This window comes from Aspergillus lentulus (assembly GCF_001445615.1).
Source record: "Aspergillus lentulus DNA, contig: Alt08, strain: IFM 54703, whole genome shotgun sequence".
NCBI classification, from domain to species: Eukaryota; Fungi; Ascomycota; class Eurotiomycetes; order Eurotiales; family Aspergillaceae; genus Aspergillus; species Aspergillus lentulus.
In genome coordinates this window covers 2,829,090-2,848,882 of record NW_028322118.1, presented here as the reverse complement: position 1 = coordinate 2,848,882, position 19,793 = coordinate 2,829,090, and the positions used below count along the sequence as shown (strand labels likewise).

Genomic DNA, 19,793 nt, shown 5'->3' with positions numbered 1-19,793 from the left:
ACCCGTATAAACTAGGTCCACAGCAAAACACGAAACCAGGCAGTTCGTCAGTGTAATCATCGTGGTATCATTGCTGCACCACATCGCCAGCGACAAGCAGCACGCTAAACAAGACGCAACATGGAAAGATCGAGACGCTGCTCAGAGACTAACATGTACTCCGCCGAGGGGCAAATCCATGAACGATCAACTTCTTCTTGAACCTCAGGCCTCTACGGGATTTGTTCACCGTCTCATTGGCCGGCTCGTCAGGCAAGTCCATTCGAAACCTCCGGACGCTGCCCTCATAATTGCCCTTGCCATTTTTCCCTTCTTCGAAGAACGGCATGCGATTGTCCCCGAATTGGCACCACCGGGGTGCCACTCGTCGCCAGAATCCCCGGACACCGGTGCTGGCTCGATCGATTTTCTTGTATTCTCGCCTGCGAGTAGATGGAGATGTCCAGTCGATCACCGTCGACGTCACCTGTTTTGAAGCGCCGTCGGCTTTTGAATCGGCGGCGGGTACATGAGTCGGATGATCGGGGCTCAGGCTGGTGTCCAGTCCAGGTTCTCGAGCTGAAGTGGAGAAACGGGCGTGGGCAATCGGCGAAGCTGGCGGTGAACTGAATTCAGAAGATGCTCGGCGTGCACAAGATGTCTTATAAGGAAGGGCTGCCGGCGGAGATCGTCTCTCCTGCGAGCAGGATTGTTGTATTTCGTTGTCCTGGAATAGTCGACAGGACTCGCGGTGGAGGGCCAGAAGATCCTCACGCTTTGCCACTGGATCCTTTCGATCAACGATGGACGGTGTAAGCGATGTAGTGGTTGCTGCACGTCGGTGCGAATGCAAAGAACTGTGGCGGCTTGTCGGTGTGGACCGGCGAGTGCTTCGAGATGTGGAGCGATGGTGCTCAGGAGATTTTGCAGAGGACGGCGGCGATACTGTTCGTTTCCTTTTGGGCGTGCGATGGCTATCCGAAGTAGGGGTTGAAGGCGTCATCGCCGCCGTATCTGGTCGTCCGACTGCATGCGTCAAGGTGTTTTCCATTTGGTCCAAGAGATCGTTCGACGTCAACTCCAATGCTGTAGGCGAATCGCATGCATCCGCAGAAATCTCAGTGACCTCTACGGTACTGTAGAAGGTCTTGGTCTCTGAAATGTCGCTTAAGCAGGGCGAGATAGCTCTTGTAGTGATATTGAGGGATGGCACAGCTGAGACTGCCAAATACGAAGCAGGTTGATCATAGCCAGTAGTGAGAGCGAAGGTAGTAGAAGGATTTATTGCAGAAGTCGAGGTAGTGGTTGTGATAGAGGAGGCGAAGGTAGCTTCGTCTACATGGATCGAGTGGCTTCCGTGATGAGAGTGGCTCATATGGGCATTGCCGCTGGGCAGTATAGCTCCATGACATGTGAACGAGGCGGCCATACTCCTAGTCGCTGCTCAACATCAGGCGGGAAGAGCAAAGGTTAATAGGATGGCAAAGGTTCACATGTGCTTTGCCGTCAAATGGCACCAGTCAGAGGTAAGGGTCAAAAGACCATCGACTCAAAGGCAAGTCTTTGTGCCGCTGACGGATGTGGTGATTCCAAGGTTATATGGATGAATCAAATTCCCTTCTTTTGCATCACGCAGCCAATCGGTAAGATAAAGTTAGGGTTCAAGGAGGGGAAGATCAAAGAAGAGAGGGGCATATCACGGGAGGATCATTGAGAAGGGACTCATGATAAATGATCAGCCCGTTGATCAGGAAGACAATAAAGAATGTTATGTTGCAGAAAGAGACAGTAATGATAATGATGTCGAAAATAGAAACCTGAAACCAACGAAAGAACTGACTCAGTTAGGGAGGGATTCCCAGACGAAACCTCGCCCTTTTTCCTCCAGAAAGTGAGTCGATACTCGAAACTAAATACTTGTAGGAGACCAGGAAAGAATTCTCTTCACCGACTGTAGGCGCCCAATGGTGCCAAGTTGCCAACAGAGAGCGATCATCGTGGTGTGAGTATCTAGTTTGAACTCCATAGCGGCAACAGAGGACCCATTTTAGTTGATATCATTCATCGACAAATGAACGCGGCAATGATTGTCGCCGGGATTGTTGCCGGCGTTGACGCCCTAATGACACTGAGAACTGAAAAAGTAAAAGCCCCCGCCGTCGCCCGAGAACAGGTCAGAAAGTCCCAAAAAGGAAGGCTCAAGCAAAGAAAAGCTGCGGGGTTCGTCCGTCAGCCATTACCATCATTACATACAGAGTAAGTATGGATACCTAGGTACTAAGGTACAGAGTAGAAGAAAGCGGAATCCACCCATCCTCCTCCAAGGTGAGTCTAGATCCCTTGTCCCTGACCCCCTGCATGGTTCTTTTCAGGAACCAAAAGAAACATAGGAGATTCTTTCATGCAGTGTCAGCATCGGAAGGATGTTGACCCTGGATGGCTACGTCATTTGCAAGTTGCAACTTGAGTATGGAATACAAGATAGAAAACTAGAAAACACTCCTAGGTACAACTGAGCTCTCCTTGATTACCTGCAAAAGCAAGGGACAAGGTGAGCCTGTGACTGGCCCTGGGCAATCATGATACGAGACAATTTTCTTGGGCAGAATGCCGCCGGTCCCCACCTGACTTGCCCCACTAAGCCCACTCCTGCGCATGGACTTTCCTCCATCCGCGGTTGCTCAATGGGTCATCTGCCCCTCCTTCCAGCAGCCATTGGTTGACACAGTTGACCGCCGTTTCTATTCTTTGGCGAGGCGGTCAATCTGGACTTCTCACCTGGTTATGACTTATGATGTTTATAGATCAGCTAAGAGAACTGAAAATCCTGAATATGAGGGCTGATCCAGTTTTGATACTGATCATATCAAGAGCTTGGTCCGTGCTATACCACACAGTCTTTGATTCCTTCTTTACTTGATTCCTTTATTAGTTAGCCGACTCCTCAACAAGGATACAGTAGCCGGCATCCACAGCTCAATCAAGTCCATGTCCGATTAAACTTCGAATCCATGTCGATACTGCCTTTTGAGAACCAACCAAAACTCTCGTGGTCTTGTAGCTGCTTGAATAGGTCTGCTTGGCTGCGCTATCACAGGCGGGATCATACACATCCATGTGCGTTGGACGAAGTAAACACTATATACCTGTTCATTTGAGTTTGAAGATTGGCTCCCTGTTCTAATGCCTGCTGCCATGTGTGTAGTAGTGCATGATCAGGCGCAACAGACAATTCAAGCCATCTGAATAGACTTTGATAATTCCGAATGGTGCAGTCTCCAGGACATCTTGTGGAGAGAACAGGAGAATAGTTCCTCATGAAAGGTTGCGTTATGTGCATAAAGCTGACATCTCTCCCAGACGCTGCTTCCTTCTCAACCCGACATTTAAGAATAACTTTATTCTGCCTTATTTCTATGGACCAGCATGCGTAGTCTTCATCTATGCCCAGGTGGTGGAGTGTCAGGATCGGGCCGACAGCCGTGTAATAGTGGTGGTCACTGTATGCAATTTATCGGTTCTCTATGTCTAGGTGGCTTATAGTAGGACGCTTGAAGTGCACAAAACGTTCAGACTCTGGGTTTTACATCCAATAGAGCAAGTTTGTGAAGGAATATCCATTTTTGCGCCCAGCTGTTCGTAGAGCTAGCGAGTCATTTCATTTCCATGCATAGGTAGCATATTGTGACTAGATACTCCTGATAACTATGCGTCTTGAAGTAGTACTTGAAATATCCGTACATGGCTGGTGCAAGCCCGCTATTCGAGTCATTAATGCCAGCGAAGTAAAACGCTTCTTGAAAGCTGTCCAGAAGCATCGTGGATTCATTCATCGCTCAGTGAAGTGCTTTTAATCTTGTACAAAGATTTGAAAACAATGGAGTATCAATCTACTCGGCGGCTAGTTTCTTGGAGCCTTTCGTTCGATGCTTTCTTTGTCTCCAGCAGCTGAAAATGTCTAATAAAAACCAAGACATAGCCGTTACATTCGCTAAGCGTCTCGAAGTATTCTTAGATTGATTGTGTTTATGACGTTCCAGCGAGCTTTTCATAAGATCTGCGTTGCAGTATATCGTACTGATTCCCAGCCTTAGGCCCTAGTATTTGATAGTCCGCATTCGAGAAGCTGTAGCAGTCATAGAACATAGATGTCGAGTTAGTTGCAAATAATGACGCTCCATCATAACTTTCACAGGAACGATATAGACGAGTTGCGCCAGCAACGAGTCATCTCAAACCCATCAACCATGGAACAAAGACTGTATCTCCCCTGCTGCCAGCAAACAAAGCCCATTGTCTTACTGAACCAGAACCAGACTCCAGTATTGACTCATCTTTGTACTCTGTCGTAGTAGCAGCCCCCCAGCAAAGACCTTGTGTAGTGTTTCTCCAGCCGTTGACCCTTCACAGGCAATGACAGTGAATGACGAATATCGAACGCATCTCGCTTATGACCTGCTAGCTATTTAGCGAGCGAACCACAGGTATAAATACCCCTCCTGCCATGCCTCCTTGTTCTTTCCTTCTTTCTCCTTGCAACTCTCTCTCCCTCTCTGCCGGTGACTCTGAGCGACTGCCTCTGGTGGAAGCTCGAGTCCACCTTCCCTGTCTGCTTCCTTCCTTGCACTGCTTTCCCCTTCTGCCTTTCCTACAACATCTATCGCCATCTAATACCAGTTTACACTCTCTGCCTTTTCCCTCCCAGCGCCCTGCTCAGCACTTGCCTCCTTGTACCTCACCACCTCCCCTCCTTCCTCACCCATCCAACCCAAACACCAGCACTCGCACCCACCGATCAACAATCAAATACCAAAAGAAACACAAGACAGGGAAAAGAGAACAAACAAGCTAACAAACACAATCATCTGTCAAAAACAAAATACTAACCAGGGCATACCAAACCGAATATGCCTCTAGATCTAGCGACATAAACGGGCCCTTGGTTGGGTGGTTGGGAACGGGCCTGGGTTATCAGATGCGTTGTGTGCGCTCTGGTAACGAGTTTCTTTATTTCAATTCAAAAGTAAGTCTTGCGTTTTGGGCATTTGTGTGCTGTGTGCGGTGGATTGCTGACGATAGATAGATACCTTTCTACTCGACCTTGCCCTTGTTCTGTCCTGAAAGACTCTCTGACTTGGGCTTGGCCTTGGCGTTTGGTGACGAGGTATGCTTACTTACACTGTATATGTAGATATCTGCGAATTATACTAACGAAGATAGTCTTCATGTGTACAGCATCCGTTATATATAACTCCTGTATACATGCATGGAGACAAGCGAAGCTTTTTCTGGCGATGAATTATGATTATGATATCTGGTCTTGGGTATCAATAAGGTATGCTTGCTTAGTTATTCGCTTCGCTGCTCTTGTAGATGCTTAATGCTAACTCATATAGAGAACAACATAGGTGTGTGTGGTACAAGATTCACTTCTTTTATATATATGCTGCGAGGGAACTCGAAGGTGTCCCTTCTGGATGGTTTACAACGTCGAGAGAGATTGGACATGTATGAGTAATGTGTTATTGTATGTATGTGATGGGCAGATCTCTTATTCGTGTCGGGTTATATCAGCCTACAGTTTGGAGTACTACTTTGTATAATGGGACTGCCTACAATCCACACCCTGACTAAAGGGCTCAGAGAACCATAATCTGTTGTTGCCAATGCAACTCACGGCCGCCTTATAAAAACATAGCATTGTCATTCCAGACGTAATCATGGAATATATTTGTAAACCCGAATTAGAGCTACAGCGCATAAATGAACTCATGGTTTTCTCCGTCCGTCAGGTCAAGGAACCTGATTCATCAATGTCAGTGGATGCATGGCCGAAGAACAGGCAATGGAGAACTCACGCTTGATTCTCTAGACTCACATAGTCCGGTGACGCCCGGATGAGAGCCTTCCGCTTGTTCTCCTTGTTGTACCACCACCAGATAAAGACAAGAAGCAACAGGCACACGCCCCAGCAGACGATAATGGTGATCTCGGCGGGCACGTATCGGGGTGCGTCCTTGGGGCGGAAGACTTGAGGGCCTGTCCACGCTTTAGTGCCTTACTTTGCATTAAAATGGAGATGTCCTACCGATGATGTTTCCCGCACAGTAACCGATCAAGTACAACGCAGCAACTGTGGTCTTCTTAGTGTACCCGGCGACATTGGAAGACACTAGAGACAGGAGTGCCACGAATGGCGTCGGGCTCGCTTGTGTCATGTAGTAACCAATCAGGCGGCCAACGTTGTTCGATAGCGGCAGGGCAACGATGAGGACCATTCCGATGATTGACGTGATGAGTCCGCCAGTACTGCAGAGGATACGTTGTCCAGTAATCTGGCCCACATATCCGTTCAAAAGAAGTGCGACCACCTCGACGGCGCCGCCTGGCGTTCCGTACAAGAGACTTTGCTCGGCGGTGTAACCGAAGCTGGAAATCTACGATAGTCAGAATAGGAACAGAGTATCAAGATGCGACAACTTACCATTTGACTGAAGAAGTTGGTGATCCCGCCGTTAGGGATATCTGCAATTAGTGCGTAGAAGAAGAAAGCCCAGGTCATTGGGTCCAGGAGTGCCTCCTTCACCTGGTAGAGCTTGAAATGTTTGTTGCCGATACCTTGCTGGTTGACCTTGACACGCGCCACGGCCAGGATCCGGTCTTCTTTCTTCAACCAGCGGGCATTGAGCTGGCTGTCAGGAACGACCCACAAGAAGATTACTCCCAAGGCCACCGTGAGCAGCCCTGTGAACAGGAACACGATCTTCCATGGCTCGATGGCCGAACCATGCTTCGCCGTACCAACTGCAATGCCGTATGCCACCAAGCCGCCGAGGATTTGGCCCCAGCCGTTGAAGCTGAACCATATATTGACTCGACTATTCTGTTCTTGCTTGGTGTACCACTGTAGCATAGTGTTAGAGTGGAATTATCTCGGCAGGTTGAAAGTGGTTCTCTTACCTGAGAAGTCAACAGAGCAAAGCCGGGGGTGACGGAGGCTTCGAAAACACCCAGGAAGAACCTATGCAGTTAGCATTTACCGCTGATGACGAATATGACTCTGTCCGTACCGAATTGCGATGGCCCCAGAGAAGTTGCTGACAGCAGCAAAGCAGGACAAGATGGTGCCCCAGATGATGATGCAGGCTGCAGAGTATTTGCCTAGGGGTAGACGCTGGAGAAGTCGACTCGTCGGATACTCCCATGCCAAGTAGCCTGTAATTGTCAGACACAAATCACTACTATATTCGACGTACGCACCAAAGTAGAATAAACTTCCCAACCATTGGTAATCATCGCCCTTCAAATTAATATCCTTCTTGATTCCCATGACACTAGCATACGACAAGGTAGTTTCTAGCAGTCGTCAGTGTTTGCTATGCTATTTGAGAATGATGTTTGTGCCCATACTATCCAAGTAATTCATCCCATACACAAAGCACATGATCGGCATCATATGCCAGTCAATAATCTTCAAAAGTCTTTTGTTCGTTTCTTCATCGAGGATAATAGACTCGCCCTCTATACCCTCAAAGGCCTTCATCGCCTCATCGGCATCATGGGCGTGTTTCTCCAACTTCGGATCCATGGTGGGTCGGGGAGCCTTTTCCTCGGCCATTTTTAAGACGAAGCGTGTCGCAGGTCGGGAGGGGAATGAGACGTTGAAAGATGAAATCAAGGCAAGAAGAAGGTTGGGATACTTGGGGGCTATTCATATTCTTCCCCTCATCTCTCGGAAAGACGATGGCACCATCTGTTATCTGCAGGGCCGATGTGCTCTGTACTAGCATGGCAAGCGACCAGCGATAAGCGGGCGATATCTGGGGTAGAGCTCATCTCTGATACTCCACTTGACGTAGTGGAGGCGACGGAGCAAGCTTATCGGACAGGACCATAGGCTATTCCGTTGTCAATGTAACATGGGGAGAATGAGGGAACTGAGGAGAACACACGACGAGCCAATCAGACATTGTGGAGCGCACTTATCCATTTATCGAAATAATCGGCTGGATCTAGGAATGTACCCTGGACAAATCATGATAAACATGGATGAAAGAAGGGGATACCTAAACGAGGTTGGGGTATACTAACAAATGCCGGGGCGTTGATTCGCGTATCTTCTGTTGGAGTACTCTACCTAGATACTATTATTCCCTATCGATTCCCCCTCCTTAAACGAGCGGAGCTTGTCCGGCCAGGAAAGCCATAGCGCGCCACCGTAACAGCGTAAGTCTGGGCGACTGGGAGGAGATGATCCTGGACTGTCGATCACCAAGAGGGATTTGATTGGAAGGCGTCAAGTTGCGGCGTACGCTGCCTCAGTCGATGTATCGTCGGGAGATATTGTCGGCACCAGATCTACCCTAGGTTCAATCGATGACTTATGACGACTTATTTTGTCTGAGATGAGACATCGATGCATGATGCAAAGCTGTTATCTCTTCTGCACTGGTTGACTTGTCAAAGGGACCTTCCGTATTAAGCTATCAGCCCACTTTGCTTATCGGCTACATAGATAAAGCCTTGGCGGCTCTGGCGAAGCTTATCCCACTGGCTGGACTCACTGCCAGGAATTTAACAAAATGAAAATCTTGACCATTGGAGGCGGAAAAGATGGCATTACAAGGGCCAGTATGGAGGAGCTCATCAGTTAATGGGAGGCACATTGTATGCAGCCTCCTCCACACGAGTCATACTGGTACTATAATTTTGCTCCAAGAAAGGAAATCATGACTTGCCGCCCACTCTGGCCATATAAGCTTCCCAGCCCTCCTTCTGGTACCGCCGTGCGGCCTCAACCGGATCGGGAGCAGCATAGATGCCTCGACCGGCGATGATAAAGTCAGCGCCTCGTCCAATGGCCGATGCAGGAGTCTGGTATTGCTGTCCAAGTTTATCTCCCTTGGAGGAGAGGTTCACACCCGTCGTGAAGACCACGAAATCTTCATCCTCTGAAGCCGAAGACACATCCGACTGCACCTCCGTCAGGGCCCGCGTCGACACGAAACCCATCACGAAGTTCTTGTATTTGCGGGCATAGTCAACTGACGCCTTGGTATATTCGCCCGTAGCCAGCGATCCCTTAGAGGTCATCTCTGCCAGGATTAAGAGTCCTCTCTCAGAACCGTAGGGGAAGTCTTGCGCGGATGCGGTCTGGGCCAGAGCCTCGACGATGCCCTCGCCGGGGAGAACGCTGCAGTTGATAATGTGAGCCCATTCGGAGATTCTCAGAGCACCGCCGTGGTATTGCTTCTGGACGGTGTTGCCGATATCGATGAATTTGCGGTCCTCGAAGATCAGAAAGTTGTGCTTCTGAGCCAGAACATTCAGGCCCTTGATAGTGTCGACGCTGAAATCGGTGAGGATATCGATGTGTGTCTTGATGACGGCGATGTAAGGACCGAGATCTGTATCATCAAAGTTTGATTAGTCCATTTCTAGACGCGATGTGTAATGGATCCAACGGCTTCCGTACGGTCAGCGAGGTCCAGGAGTTCTCGGGTAGTCGTCACATCAGCAGAGACGGTGACATTTGTCTTCTTTGCTTCGGCAATCTCAAAGAGCCTCTTTGTCAAAGGATTGGGGTGCTTGCTGGCTCGAGCAGCATAAGTCAATTGCGACTTGGAAGACATCGTAGGCGATGGAGGGGACCGAGGGGTATATGCGGGGTATGACGGTGATTGAAGAGATGAGGTAAGTTGAGCAATGTGGTATATTATCCGATTGAGGTTAACACAGCCCAGTCAATTACTTGAGAATCAAATCTCAATTATTCTCAAATGGAAGCCGCTCGGGACAATATTTAGAGTTGTACTCTATCTAGGTCCTTTCCCTCGTAAAAATTGCGTATCAATCGGGATGGAGACGGACGCATCGCCGGTGCTGTATTCCTCCGCCTCCGACTGTGGGGTCAGCTACGGGTTAAAGCTACAGCTAGAAGATTGGGGTAGAACAGTAGGAGGTAACACGTTGGTCAATTACTGTGCAGTGTCCCTATGGAAGTTAACCGTACATATATATATACATAACATAATTTGTGAGATGCAGAATGACTCTCAAATTCAGAAAGAGATCATATCCTTCGCAACACCAAACACACTCAGAGCCCACAGAGCGCCTTGAGAAAACCAGAAGAAGCCCCCCAGCATCCTTCCCTTGCCTTGTGGCTTACCCGAGTACACATAGCCGTACAAGTAGAGAGTTCGGAAAAACACCCATGAAGCGCCAATTGCTGCTGCCAGGTGAGGGTATTTCAGACCCGCGAAGAGCGTGAAGAGCATTGTTTGAGGCATATTCTCGAGGTAGTTAGCGTGGGCTCGCTGCGCGCAGTTGAATTGCTCGGCCTTGGCCTGCATCATGGATTCAGCATTCATAATCTTTACATAGCGCGTAAACAAACAAGTTCAAGGTATGCGCACATTTGACTTGCATTGCTCAACGGTCGCATAGGTGTGAGGATAGGGGACCTTGGCGTCCTTCCGAAGACCGGTCACGATGCCACCATGAATGAAGCTAAGTACTGGAATAGCTCCCAGAGCGACAGCGACGACGGCACTGGCATTTCAATGAGCTTCATATTATCGATTGTAGTTGAGACTTCGACACAGTTGGAGGACATACCCGTAGTTTTCTGGTACAACGATAGCAACCATTTCGACGGAGATGAATAACAGGATAATCTGCTATAACTTGAACAAAAATACTATTGTAGCTATGTTTGAGCAGCTTAAATGGCAGAGAAACTAGAATCTGTCCCAGTCGGTGCTTTTATATTTTTCTGGCCTGACGTCAGGTTCCCGGAAGACGGGGTAACTGTTGTCCATTCGGAGCATCAACCTATCCGAACGGCCGTATCCGTCCTGCAGCCAGGAGCCCGTTTTATCCGCTTCAATATGCATGGAAGCAATCCAAAATATCCGAACGCTGCCTCAAGATTTGCGCTTTCTTCTGACTCACTATCTCGATCGAGCATCTGGAAAGAACCGAGCAACTGGCTGAATTTTTACATCTCAGATATATGATATATTGGTGGCTCCGAATCTAAACGCGCATCTTGCTGACACTTCCGTACTTCGCCTGCCATGCAAAGAAATACAAGAGCGCACCCAGCGGTTGACCAACGAGGCAAAAGCTTACCCAGAAGATCGAGTTCCCTACAATCTTGCCCAAGGCGTCATTCACCTTTTCAAAGGGAGCTGTCACAGCAATCAATGGCAGCTGGAACATCATCCCCGCAAATGCAACACCTATGTGGCCGTCAGTGATCCCAGTTTTATCATTCGCGACGAGAACAAAGTCCTTACCGATCAAATTGTGAGTAGGGATCCCCACCAACATCTCATGCAGGATTGCAGAGAGGGAAAAGACCATAAAGCTCGCCGCAAGAGGGCTCCAGCCTCTTCCTACCAGCGGCGAGAAAACATGCCTCTTCATGAAGAGGTACACCGGCCGGTTCCATGACCGCCAGTATGCGCCGAGACTCGGGCTATTCCACCAATCTGTGTAGAACTCACGATCTCCGAACCGCATGACCTCTGCCAAAGCATTCAGCAGCGACTGGAAGAGCGCAAAGAATCCGGCGAGCCAAATGACAAGAGAAATTGTGGACAGTTTCATAACGCGCTCCAGGATTGACGCAATATCCATCACAGCGATCTTGTCAATGGAATTTCGCAAGACCGGAGCTGCATACTGAGCCGAGAGGAGCCATATGAAAACAGCTAAACCAAAAAACTCGGCAAGCCGTTTGGCAACGAAAGACCATCGAATATGCGACGATCGAGGATAAACGGGTTGATATACAAGTGTAGGTGCTAGCCAAAAATATGTGAGATTCCCAAGCGTGATATTTCTTGGATATGGGCATGTGGAGTAAATCTCCGGGAGAGCAGACTCCGCAGAGGGGTTGAGCATTGCTTGCCGCAGATCGCGATTCGTAAATGCGTAGGAGCAATTTTTGAGCCACACAATGATTGCGTGGAGTTCACAAATTGTACCGATTCCGGGATGATTAATGTAGAAATAAACAACGAAGCTGGTCACGGCGAGACACAGAGTAGCGTTCACCGTATGGAAGAAGGCTGTATACCGCCAGGTTGAGCGGAAGGCCTGCTGTTCGCGCTCCCACTCCTCCGCCGATAGATCTTTTTTCTGTCGACCGACAGTTTGCTTGGACTGCCGAGCTGCAGCCAATTCGATGATGTACGCAAGGAAGAGATGGCATGGAACAAGGGCAAAGAGGATCGACCCAAGAACGACATCCTGCTTCCGATAGTCGTGACACTTGATGCAGATAAGGACGCCATACTGCAGGAAGATATTTGTTAGAATACCAAAGTAAGCTGCTTTCGGATTATACCATATAAGCTTACTTTCATGAAATTCTCAATTATCAGGCGAAGATTCATCGCCACTAAACACGGGGAGCTATATTAGCACCAAGCATGTGAAAAGGCGATGCAGGCGGAATACCTACCTAACACAATCACCATGAGATTCCGGAATCCAAGAAAACTTGGGACCACACTGGTCTCTCGACTGAGGCTCGAATGCCGCAGCTCCGAATGATAAGCTGCAACATGGCGATATTTGCTCCTCCTCTTCCCTTTTGTCCCGATAGAGCCGTTGCCAGTTGCTGCGGAACCATTGCGGGTAGCTCCATTCACGAGCTTTGACGGAGTCGACCCTCCAGAGCTCGTGCTAACAGCACTGGCCGACGAAGATACTGGTTCGGAAGCACTCATCTTCGTGAAGTGTCGCACAAACCTCAGCACTGCGAGTGAGGAAATGAAAATCTCCGAGGAAAATGAGTGACAGGATGGAGAGCTCTAGTTGATTCGCAGTTCAATTGCGGAGATACCTCGGAACACTGAAGCGACAGGCCAGCAATTGAGCTTCGCTCTGCTCTACCATGACAAGAAAGATGAATCTGGATGGTGATACCAAGAAAGGACGTAGGCGAGATAAATAAATTTCAAGAGCACCATGGTGGGGTTTCTTGGTTACGCATTTCGCAGCAATGTCTGAGCAAAGGCCTCTCGAGGGCGACCGGGGTATGAAAGTCTAAGGTACCTCTCGACCGGCGAGGACCGTTATTAATCAAGTCACCTTGCGGGCTTCCGTCACGCTCGCATGCGCTTGACCCACGCACGAATGCATCACCACTGCGCCAAATGCATGCCTAGACGCCGTTGACATCGTCTCCGACAGCACAAGGTCCTTGATTCGATTCATTATCGCTCAGTTAATGGCTATCCTTGTCTGCTTGCTGCACTAAGGAAAGAATCTAGGTCCTTCTTTCCTTATCTCTCGCCTTGATTGGAACCTGGCGTTGTGCTGTCTCAATACAAAGGAAAACAGCATCAGAACATTGAGTGCATCAACAAATTAACAATCTGGATTGACAGGTACCGAATTTGGAGCCTATCAAACTGACGCACAAACATCGCCTACAAGAAGTCCAATACTCAATCTTTTAGGTGATCTTTACTGCCAGACAATTATATGCCATCGAGTGTTTACGAAATCAGTCAGTTGGAATCGACTCTAGGGGTGTCTTGCGCTCGTACAGCTGAATAGATTGCGGCGGATCCGTCGGCCAGGAACTGTAATAAGTTTGTACGACCCCATGTTTGAATGAGTCTATGTCGGAAGCAAGACCCGCAAGACCAGATGAGAAGCTGTGTCTTGCGCGAAGCAGAAAACAAGGACTACCTTGCCGGGCTAGGAGTGCTGCTGTATAGTCCATTTTCGGATGAGGAAAGAAACCTCTATGAAGTCATAACAGCATGGGATGGCAAGAATTCTAGATGTCACTGAGGAGCTGTAGCAAAAGCGCAGGAGAGCAAGGGAGTCGCGACAAGAAGCTTGTACCATATATGGAGAATTTGTGGTGCTTCATATGTGGTCTCGATACTGGCAGCTTAGAGTCCCGGACGCTGAAGATTGTGGTTAGGTCCGCATTGTCTGCGGACCTCGTCTCTAGTAAATTTACATTTGATAGAGACATCTTCGTCTTGCAAAGTCGGATTCAAACGATTTCTAGATAAATGTTTGATAGACACCATTTGATTGCCAAGCATCCGTACGAATTGGAGATGTCCATCTGAACCACGAGTGGGGAGACTTCACGGACGGAGGTTCGACCGCCCCCGATCATACCTTACTTTTGATTCTAGCCATCGACGACAAAACACACTAATAATTCGACCAGAGCTCACCATTGCAGGCTGCTGATGCGTTCTCGCTCAAAGTAGCTCTTTTTGCGATACGCACCAAAGCTTGTCAATTCTTTTCAGCTCGATTTTCAGCTTCCCTGTCATGATTACAGCCCTGTCGTGAGCAATCCATCTCCAGACGAAGTCGCGTAGCGATGGCTTTTTACGATGATGCGGCCGGCGACTCCCAGCCTTACGGAAGAAAACCATACGAGGGTGGAATTGCGGGACCCCGACGACCGAGTAGGTTCTCTGAAGGAATTCCCGACTCCGTCGTTGCGACGCTAATTCTTAATTCAAAGGACTGGTTACTGATTACGGCTCATCGCTCGTACAATGGATGCGCACACGACAACCACGGTACAAAGGAGGTCATCGGATGGAGACAGAGAGACCAAGCGCAAGCTATGTAGTTGATGTGAGTTAATACGCGCTGGCTACGGACGTCCGCGCCCAGCTGAACGATGTCAACTAACCGGCCGCTCTTTTCTCAGATGCTTCCGCCGTTGGCGCGAATCCATTCTCCTGCAGATACGATACCCGTACGACACCTACACCAGTCGATCGGTAAATCGAAGAAACCTATCACAGTTGTGAGGTGGACACCGGAAGGGAGACGCTTGTTGACTGGAGGACATACTGGCGAATTTATGCTTTGGAACGGAACGGCTTTCAACTTTGAGACCGTCATGGACGTGCGTTTGCTTCCACCCGACCAATCATCGTACTTGGGGTGGTTTTTGCTGATCATTTGAGCAGGCACATTATGATCAGTTACAAGCAGGAGTAACTTCGATAGCGTGGTCGCATAGCCATGACTGGCTGATCTCAGGAGGACAAAAGGGCGACATCAAATACTGGCGACCTAATTTTAACAACGTGGAGACGATCGATGATGCACATCACGATGCCGTACGAGACTTAGCATGGTCACCGAGCGATACCAAATTCCTGTCCGCATCTGATGATACGACTCTAAAGATCTTCGACTTCACCTCACGAACTGCCGACACCGTTCTTACAGGTCACAACTGGGATGTCAAATCGTGCGATTGGCACCCGACAAAAGGCCTTCTGGTGTCCGGATCGAAAGACCACCAGGTGAAATTCTGGGATCCTCGCACCGCTAGGTGCTTGACGACCCTCCACAGCCATAAGAATACTGTCACGACTACCCGATTCTCGCGGGTAAACAGCAATCTTCTCGCTACATCATCGCGTGACCAGACTGCGAGAGTGTTTGATCTACGCATGATGCGGGATATCTGCATTCTCCGGGGGCATGAGAAGCCTATTTCATCTCTTACATGGCATCCTATTCACAGTTCCCTCATTTCCACGGGGAGCGAGGATGGATCATTATACCATTATTTACTTGATGAACCCAACCTTCCATCAGGACAGGTTCCTACAATTGCCCCGTACGACAGTCCTGATCCTGCGAATACCCCAGCACAGGTCATCTACCCTGCCCATCGGATCCAATATGCCCATAGTGCGACCATCTGGTCACTCGATTGGCATCCTCTGGGTCACATCTTGGCATCGGGCTCGAAAGACAATTTCACGCGCTTCTGGTCTCGAGCAAGACCAGGGGAGACTAGTTACATGAAAGACAGATTCCACATCGGCGAGGAGGCTGCCGAAGCCCAAGGAACATGGAGTCGTGGGTTTGGAAGGCGACAGATGCGTGAAGAAGAAGAGCAAGAGGCACAAGATGAGGCTGAAAGCTTGGCTGACCAGAAGAATACTACCGGCCAGACTCTCCCCGGGATCCAGATTGCTCCCCCTGGTCTTGGTTCTCTGCAGGCAGGATCTGGCTCATTGTTACCAGGTATTGGTGCTCCACAATCTGCGCCGCAAGCTGGGATGCCTGCATCCATGCCTCAAATGGACCCTGGCCGCCTGGCAGCGATTCTGTCTCAACAAAACCCCTCTCAGCCACACAACTTTCCTCCGACCACAGGCATTCCTGGATTTCCCATGACCCCTGCGATGTCAGGTACTCCGCCGTTGAATGTTGACCTTGCGGAGCTACAAAAGCAGCTCCTTTCCCAGGGCATTTCTCCTCAAAATTTCGCCTCTTTGGCTGCATCTCTGGGTCCCGCGGGGCTCCCCGGTCTGCAAAGCAGCACGCCCGACAACGCATATCGAAGATGAGACACCGCATGCTCGGATGTTTATACTGAGTTCGACGGGGATATGGCGTAAAGACGAGCGATATTTCAGCTTCCGGATGCAGCTAGGCGTTTTCTCAGGATAATAGTTTTTTGCAAGTGTGATATATCCTGTGGTAGAATATTTATACCGTTTGTTATGCGAATAGTCGCTTGTTGTCGATAGAATCTTTTTTTCTGGGAATCCGGTTGACGGCAATTGGGTCTAATCTATCTCCAAAGATTCGGGTTGAGTTGATTGAATCAAGTGATCATAGGCCACCTTGCATGGGAAAACTGGACAATATGAGGATCAGGACGTTGATACCGCCCCATATCATGGGAATCCATGTGGACATCCTGAAATTACCAGCTTCGTAGACAGCACCGAGCCTCAAAACCAATTAGCCTAGATCTGCTATCGGAGATCGTTGTGAATGAGGGCACTTACATGAGACCAATAATACTCCCAGCTAAAAGAGCTTCCAGTGCGGCAATGGCAGAGAACACCAGCGGGACGGCCAGACAAACCCTCCAATTCCGACCTTGCGTGACCACAGCACAGGCAGCAACAGCAAGGTGGCTAGCTCCATAAAATATAAGAGTCCAGTAGAGGGTGAATCGCCAAATGTCTCGTGTATAGTAGAGATAGTAGACCTGCGGAGGATGATGGGTCGGCACGGGATCGTATAGCGCCGGAAAAGGTGGTGTCTGGTAGTTGATCGGAACGCGGTTGTTGGCCATGGTGCTCAGGAATGGATACCGACAAAGAACTTCTTTGCCATGGCACCCTTACGACTTAGGGGAGCGGCGCAAAAACATCTTCGCGAACCTTGACCTGACGCGATACGTGGAAAGCAATCCAGATAGCTCTAGCCGATAAGATAGGGAGTAGGAACATCTGAAGCTGTGGTGGGTTGTTTGCACTGTTTGCACACTATCAACCTAACCTCGGCAGCCGATCTGGGGTCTCCGCGGTAAGCGTGATGTCGGCAGCCAGTCCTGTTCTATTTGATCATCTTGGTACATCTTCACCTTCACTTCGTCACACAGATCCATTTCCTATGAGACGGGTGGCAGCTGTGCCGCTCGCATTGTGAGTCTAAGATGGCGACGGAACACTCTCTCGCTGCTCTCTTGCGGTCGCTTCAATCGACATCGGAGCTTCGAGACGCTATCAAGTAAGATCACGTTCATCCAGGCTATCCGACACAAGATGCTTGACTGACATATTGCTTTCAGTCTTCTCCCCACTGCGACCAGCCTTCTAAGTCTCCTGGGAAATCCCCTTAATATCACATTGCTTGCCTCGCAATTGCTATCCGCCCCTGCGATATGGGAACAGCCTGTTGACCTACAGGCATGTCGACGAATCATCAGTGTCTTCAATACAGCGGCCATTGCGATACTACAAAACGATGAGCCGGCGGAACCTAGATTACCATACGTGAAACCGAGGAAGATTGAACGCGAAGATTGGGTGAAAGCAGTCGTGAGCGGAGCGGATGAGAAATCACCACGTTGGAGACATTTACTCTTATTGGGTGGTATTCTGATCGGATTTGAAGGTCAGAACAGACAGAGCCTACCGTGGGGAATACGTACGAAACTCGAGTCGGCACTCGTCACGGCTGCGCAACTTGCACTTGAGGAGCTGGATTCCCGAGACGGCATCGATGCGCAGTGTATCACTTTGGTCCTGAATCATACTTTTGAGCTTTTGTCGGATCACGAGAGGAGCAAAATCAGCTACGACCTCTTGCTCCCTGTTTTGATTCAAACTACATATTTCTCTCCCGAGGGTCTAGAAGGAGGATATTTTCTCGGAACCATTGATAAGGATATTGTTGAAGCACCGGGGAAGCGTTTTCAGTGGTCATCGCAGTCGGTCACTTTCCGTCGGGTGACGGGAATCATCTCGAGTCCTCTGATATCAGCTTTGGGCCCCTTGTCGCGACTGATTGCGCATTCAGTTGAAAATGCCAGCGATCCCACTTTCGTTTCTCAATCTGTGGATCAGATTGCCCATTTTGGTCGCACGCTAATGGTCCAATGGCGCCAGAACAAATTATCTGAAATCGATGCATCTGAAGAACTCGACTTTCTGGATCCTGAGTCACTCAAGTCTACTATTCCAAGCCTGTGGAAGCTACTCCGCAACTGCCTATATTCTGTTGTGATTGTTCTCCGCGCCGTCCTGGGAAGGGTACTCAACGATCACATACTTGCAGCTGACAGAAGTGAGTGTTCTGTACCGATAAAATTGGCTGTGCTCTGCATACTGACTCCATAAGCTGCACCCTACCTTTCAATGCAAGCTCTCCACATCCTTCGCAACTTTTACTTTGTCTCATCTCGGCTTGGTCAAAACGCATCTTCGCAACACACGTTCGTGACCCTCACGGCGGTGGATATCCTTTCACAGTATCCGGACCTGGCCGAGAATTTCCTACAGAGTGTCAAACCAAGCGAGCTTGGTCAAATTCCACAGCACCCCATTGAGCGCTGTCTGGATCTCTGTTTTCTGAATACCGCCGAGCTTTTCACTCCTGTTTTGTCTCCGAAATGCAGTGAGGAGCTTCTAATCTCTGCAACACTCCCGTATCTCGCAGCAGGTGGGAATAACCATTTGCTCGAGATTTTCGAGGCCGCTCATAGTGTGGCTCTTGCTGTCTTTGCGATTCCGGGGAATGCAGCCATAGCAGCCCGGCATCTTCCTTTCTACATCGATAATCTCTTTGCTGTAAGTCCTATCTTTTGTTTTCCGGTCTTTCGATTTGTGCTCATGATTCAAAGGTCTTCCCTGACAATCTATCCGCCCGCCAATTCCGCCTTGCCTTCAAGACCGTCATTCAGGTGACAGCCCCTCCGTCACTCGTAGCAAATAGTCAGCCGTTGCTGCCCTCTATACTCCTCGAAGTTTTACACGAAAGAGCTCTAAACGCATCCGACAAGATGCTCCCGCAATCCACGCAAGGAGCAGCAAGTGCTCAGGGCCTGTCCCCGCCAGTTTCCGAGCAAGCTGCCTTGATCCTCGCTTTGATAGACAGCCTCTGTTTTCTGCGAGTGGAGGACCTCGAGGAATGGCTGCCACTGACCGCGAATCTTATTCACACGATCCGCACACCAGAGATGCGTGAAATGTGCATTGAGCGCTTCTGGGAAGCGTTGAGTAGTGGTGAGATGGATGTCGAACGTGCCCATTACTGCGTCACCTGGTGGAGTACAAGAGGTGGTCGTGAACTTGTTCTTTTCGGGAATACAGCTGCAGATGTCGACTCGGGAAGCCATGCAGAGGGCGCCTACATGAGCGGTGCAGTTGGGGGAGTAGCACCGGAGAGCAAACTTTAGACTTCAGTCGCGTTAGACTATAGCGCAGGGCGTTCGGTTGTATATGGTGATACCATTCTGGCACGTTCTATATATGATTGATACACATTTC

General features: G+C 49.3%; 8 protein-coding genes across 8 annotated transcripts; 2 read left to right on the top strand and 6 right to left on the bottom strand.

Moving 5' to 3' along the window:
* Window positions 1-148: 148 nt before the first annotated feature.
* Window positions 149-1,408, bottom strand: ALT_4185 (uncharacterized protein; the record flags this gene model as incomplete). Its single annotated transcript, XM_033558206.2, has 1 exon — window positions 149-1,408. The coding sequence occupies one exon, from the start codon at window positions 1,406-1,408 to the stop codon at window positions 149-151; it is 1,260 nt and encodes a 419-aa protein (XP_033414097.2).
* A 4,321-nt stretch (window positions 1,409-5,729) lies between these two features.
* On the bottom strand, window positions 5,730-7,597 carry ALT_4184 (allantoate permease family MFS transporter; the record flags this gene model as incomplete). The annotated part of the gene is made up of 8 exons (XM_033558207.2): window positions 5,730-5,781; window positions 5,838-6,018; window positions 6,068-6,416; window positions 6,464-6,883; window positions 6,940-7,000; window positions 7,050-7,194; window positions 7,240-7,335; window positions 7,390-7,597. 8 exons carry the CDS (start codon window positions 7,595-7,597, stop codon window positions 5,730-5,732), a joined length of 1,512 nt encoding a protein of 503 aa, XP_033414098.2.
* A 1,109-nt stretch (window positions 7,598-8,706) lies between these two features.
* pyrG (orotidine-5'-phosphate decarboxylase pyrG) lies at window positions 8,707-9,611 on the bottom strand (the record flags this gene model as incomplete). Its single annotated transcript, XM_033558208.2, has 2 exons — window positions 8,707-9,386; window positions 9,455-9,611. 2 exons carry the CDS (start codon window positions 9,609-9,611, stop codon window positions 8,707-8,709), a joined length of 837 nt encoding a protein of 278 aa, XP_033414099.2.
* Window positions 9,612-10,040: 429 nt separating this feature from the next.
* ALT_4182 (MAPEG family protein) lies at window positions 10,041-10,631 on the bottom strand (the record flags this gene model as incomplete). Its single annotated transcript, XM_033558209.1, has 3 exons — window positions 10,041-10,328; window positions 10,398-10,533; window positions 10,600-10,631. 3 exons carry the CDS (start codon window positions 10,629-10,631, stop codon window positions 10,041-10,043), a joined length of 456 nt encoding a protein of 151 aa, XP_033414100.1.
* A 388-nt stretch (window positions 10,632-11,019) lies between these two features.
* ALT_4181 (putative diacylglycerol O-acyltransferase (DgaT)) lies at window positions 11,020-12,722 on the bottom strand (the record flags this gene model as incomplete). The annotated part of the gene is made up of 3 exons (XM_089599692.1): window positions 11,020-12,285; window positions 12,351-12,391; window positions 12,455-12,722. 3 exons carry the CDS (start codon window positions 12,720-12,722, stop codon window positions 11,020-11,022), a joined length of 1,575 nt encoding a protein of 524 aa, XP_089456030.1.
* Window positions 12,723-14,350: 1,628 nt separating this feature from the next.
* Window positions 14,351-16,355, top strand: ALT_4180 (WD40 repeat domain-containing protein; the record flags this gene model as incomplete). Its single annotated transcript, XM_033558211.2, has 4 exons — window positions 14,351-14,438; window positions 14,498-14,613; window positions 14,690-14,890; window positions 14,955-16,355. The coding sequence occupies 4 exons, from the start codon at window positions 14,351-14,353 to the stop codon at window positions 16,353-16,355; spliced, it is 1,806 nt and encodes a 601-aa protein (XP_033414102.1).
* A 268-nt stretch (window positions 16,356-16,623) lies between these two features.
* Window positions 16,624-17,095, bottom strand: ALT_4179 (uncharacterized protein YPR153W; the record flags this gene model as incomplete). The annotated part of the gene is made up of 2 exons (XM_033558212.2): window positions 16,624-16,744; window positions 16,803-17,095. The coding sequence occupies 2 exons, from the start codon at window positions 17,093-17,095 to the stop codon at window positions 16,624-16,626; spliced, it is 414 nt and encodes a 137-aa protein (XP_033414103.2).
* A 363-nt stretch (window positions 17,096-17,458) lies between these two features.
* Window positions 17,459-19,702, top strand: pex8 (putative peroxisomal membrane protein Pex17; the record flags this gene model as incomplete). The annotated part of the gene is made up of 4 exons (XM_033558213.2): window positions 17,459-17,532; window positions 17,594-18,591; window positions 18,646-19,094; window positions 19,148-19,702. 4 exons carry the CDS (start codon window positions 17,459-17,461, stop codon window positions 19,700-19,702), a joined length of 2,076 nt encoding a protein of 691 aa, XP_033414104.2.
* Between the last annotated feature and the right edge of the window lie 91 nt (window positions 19,703-19,793).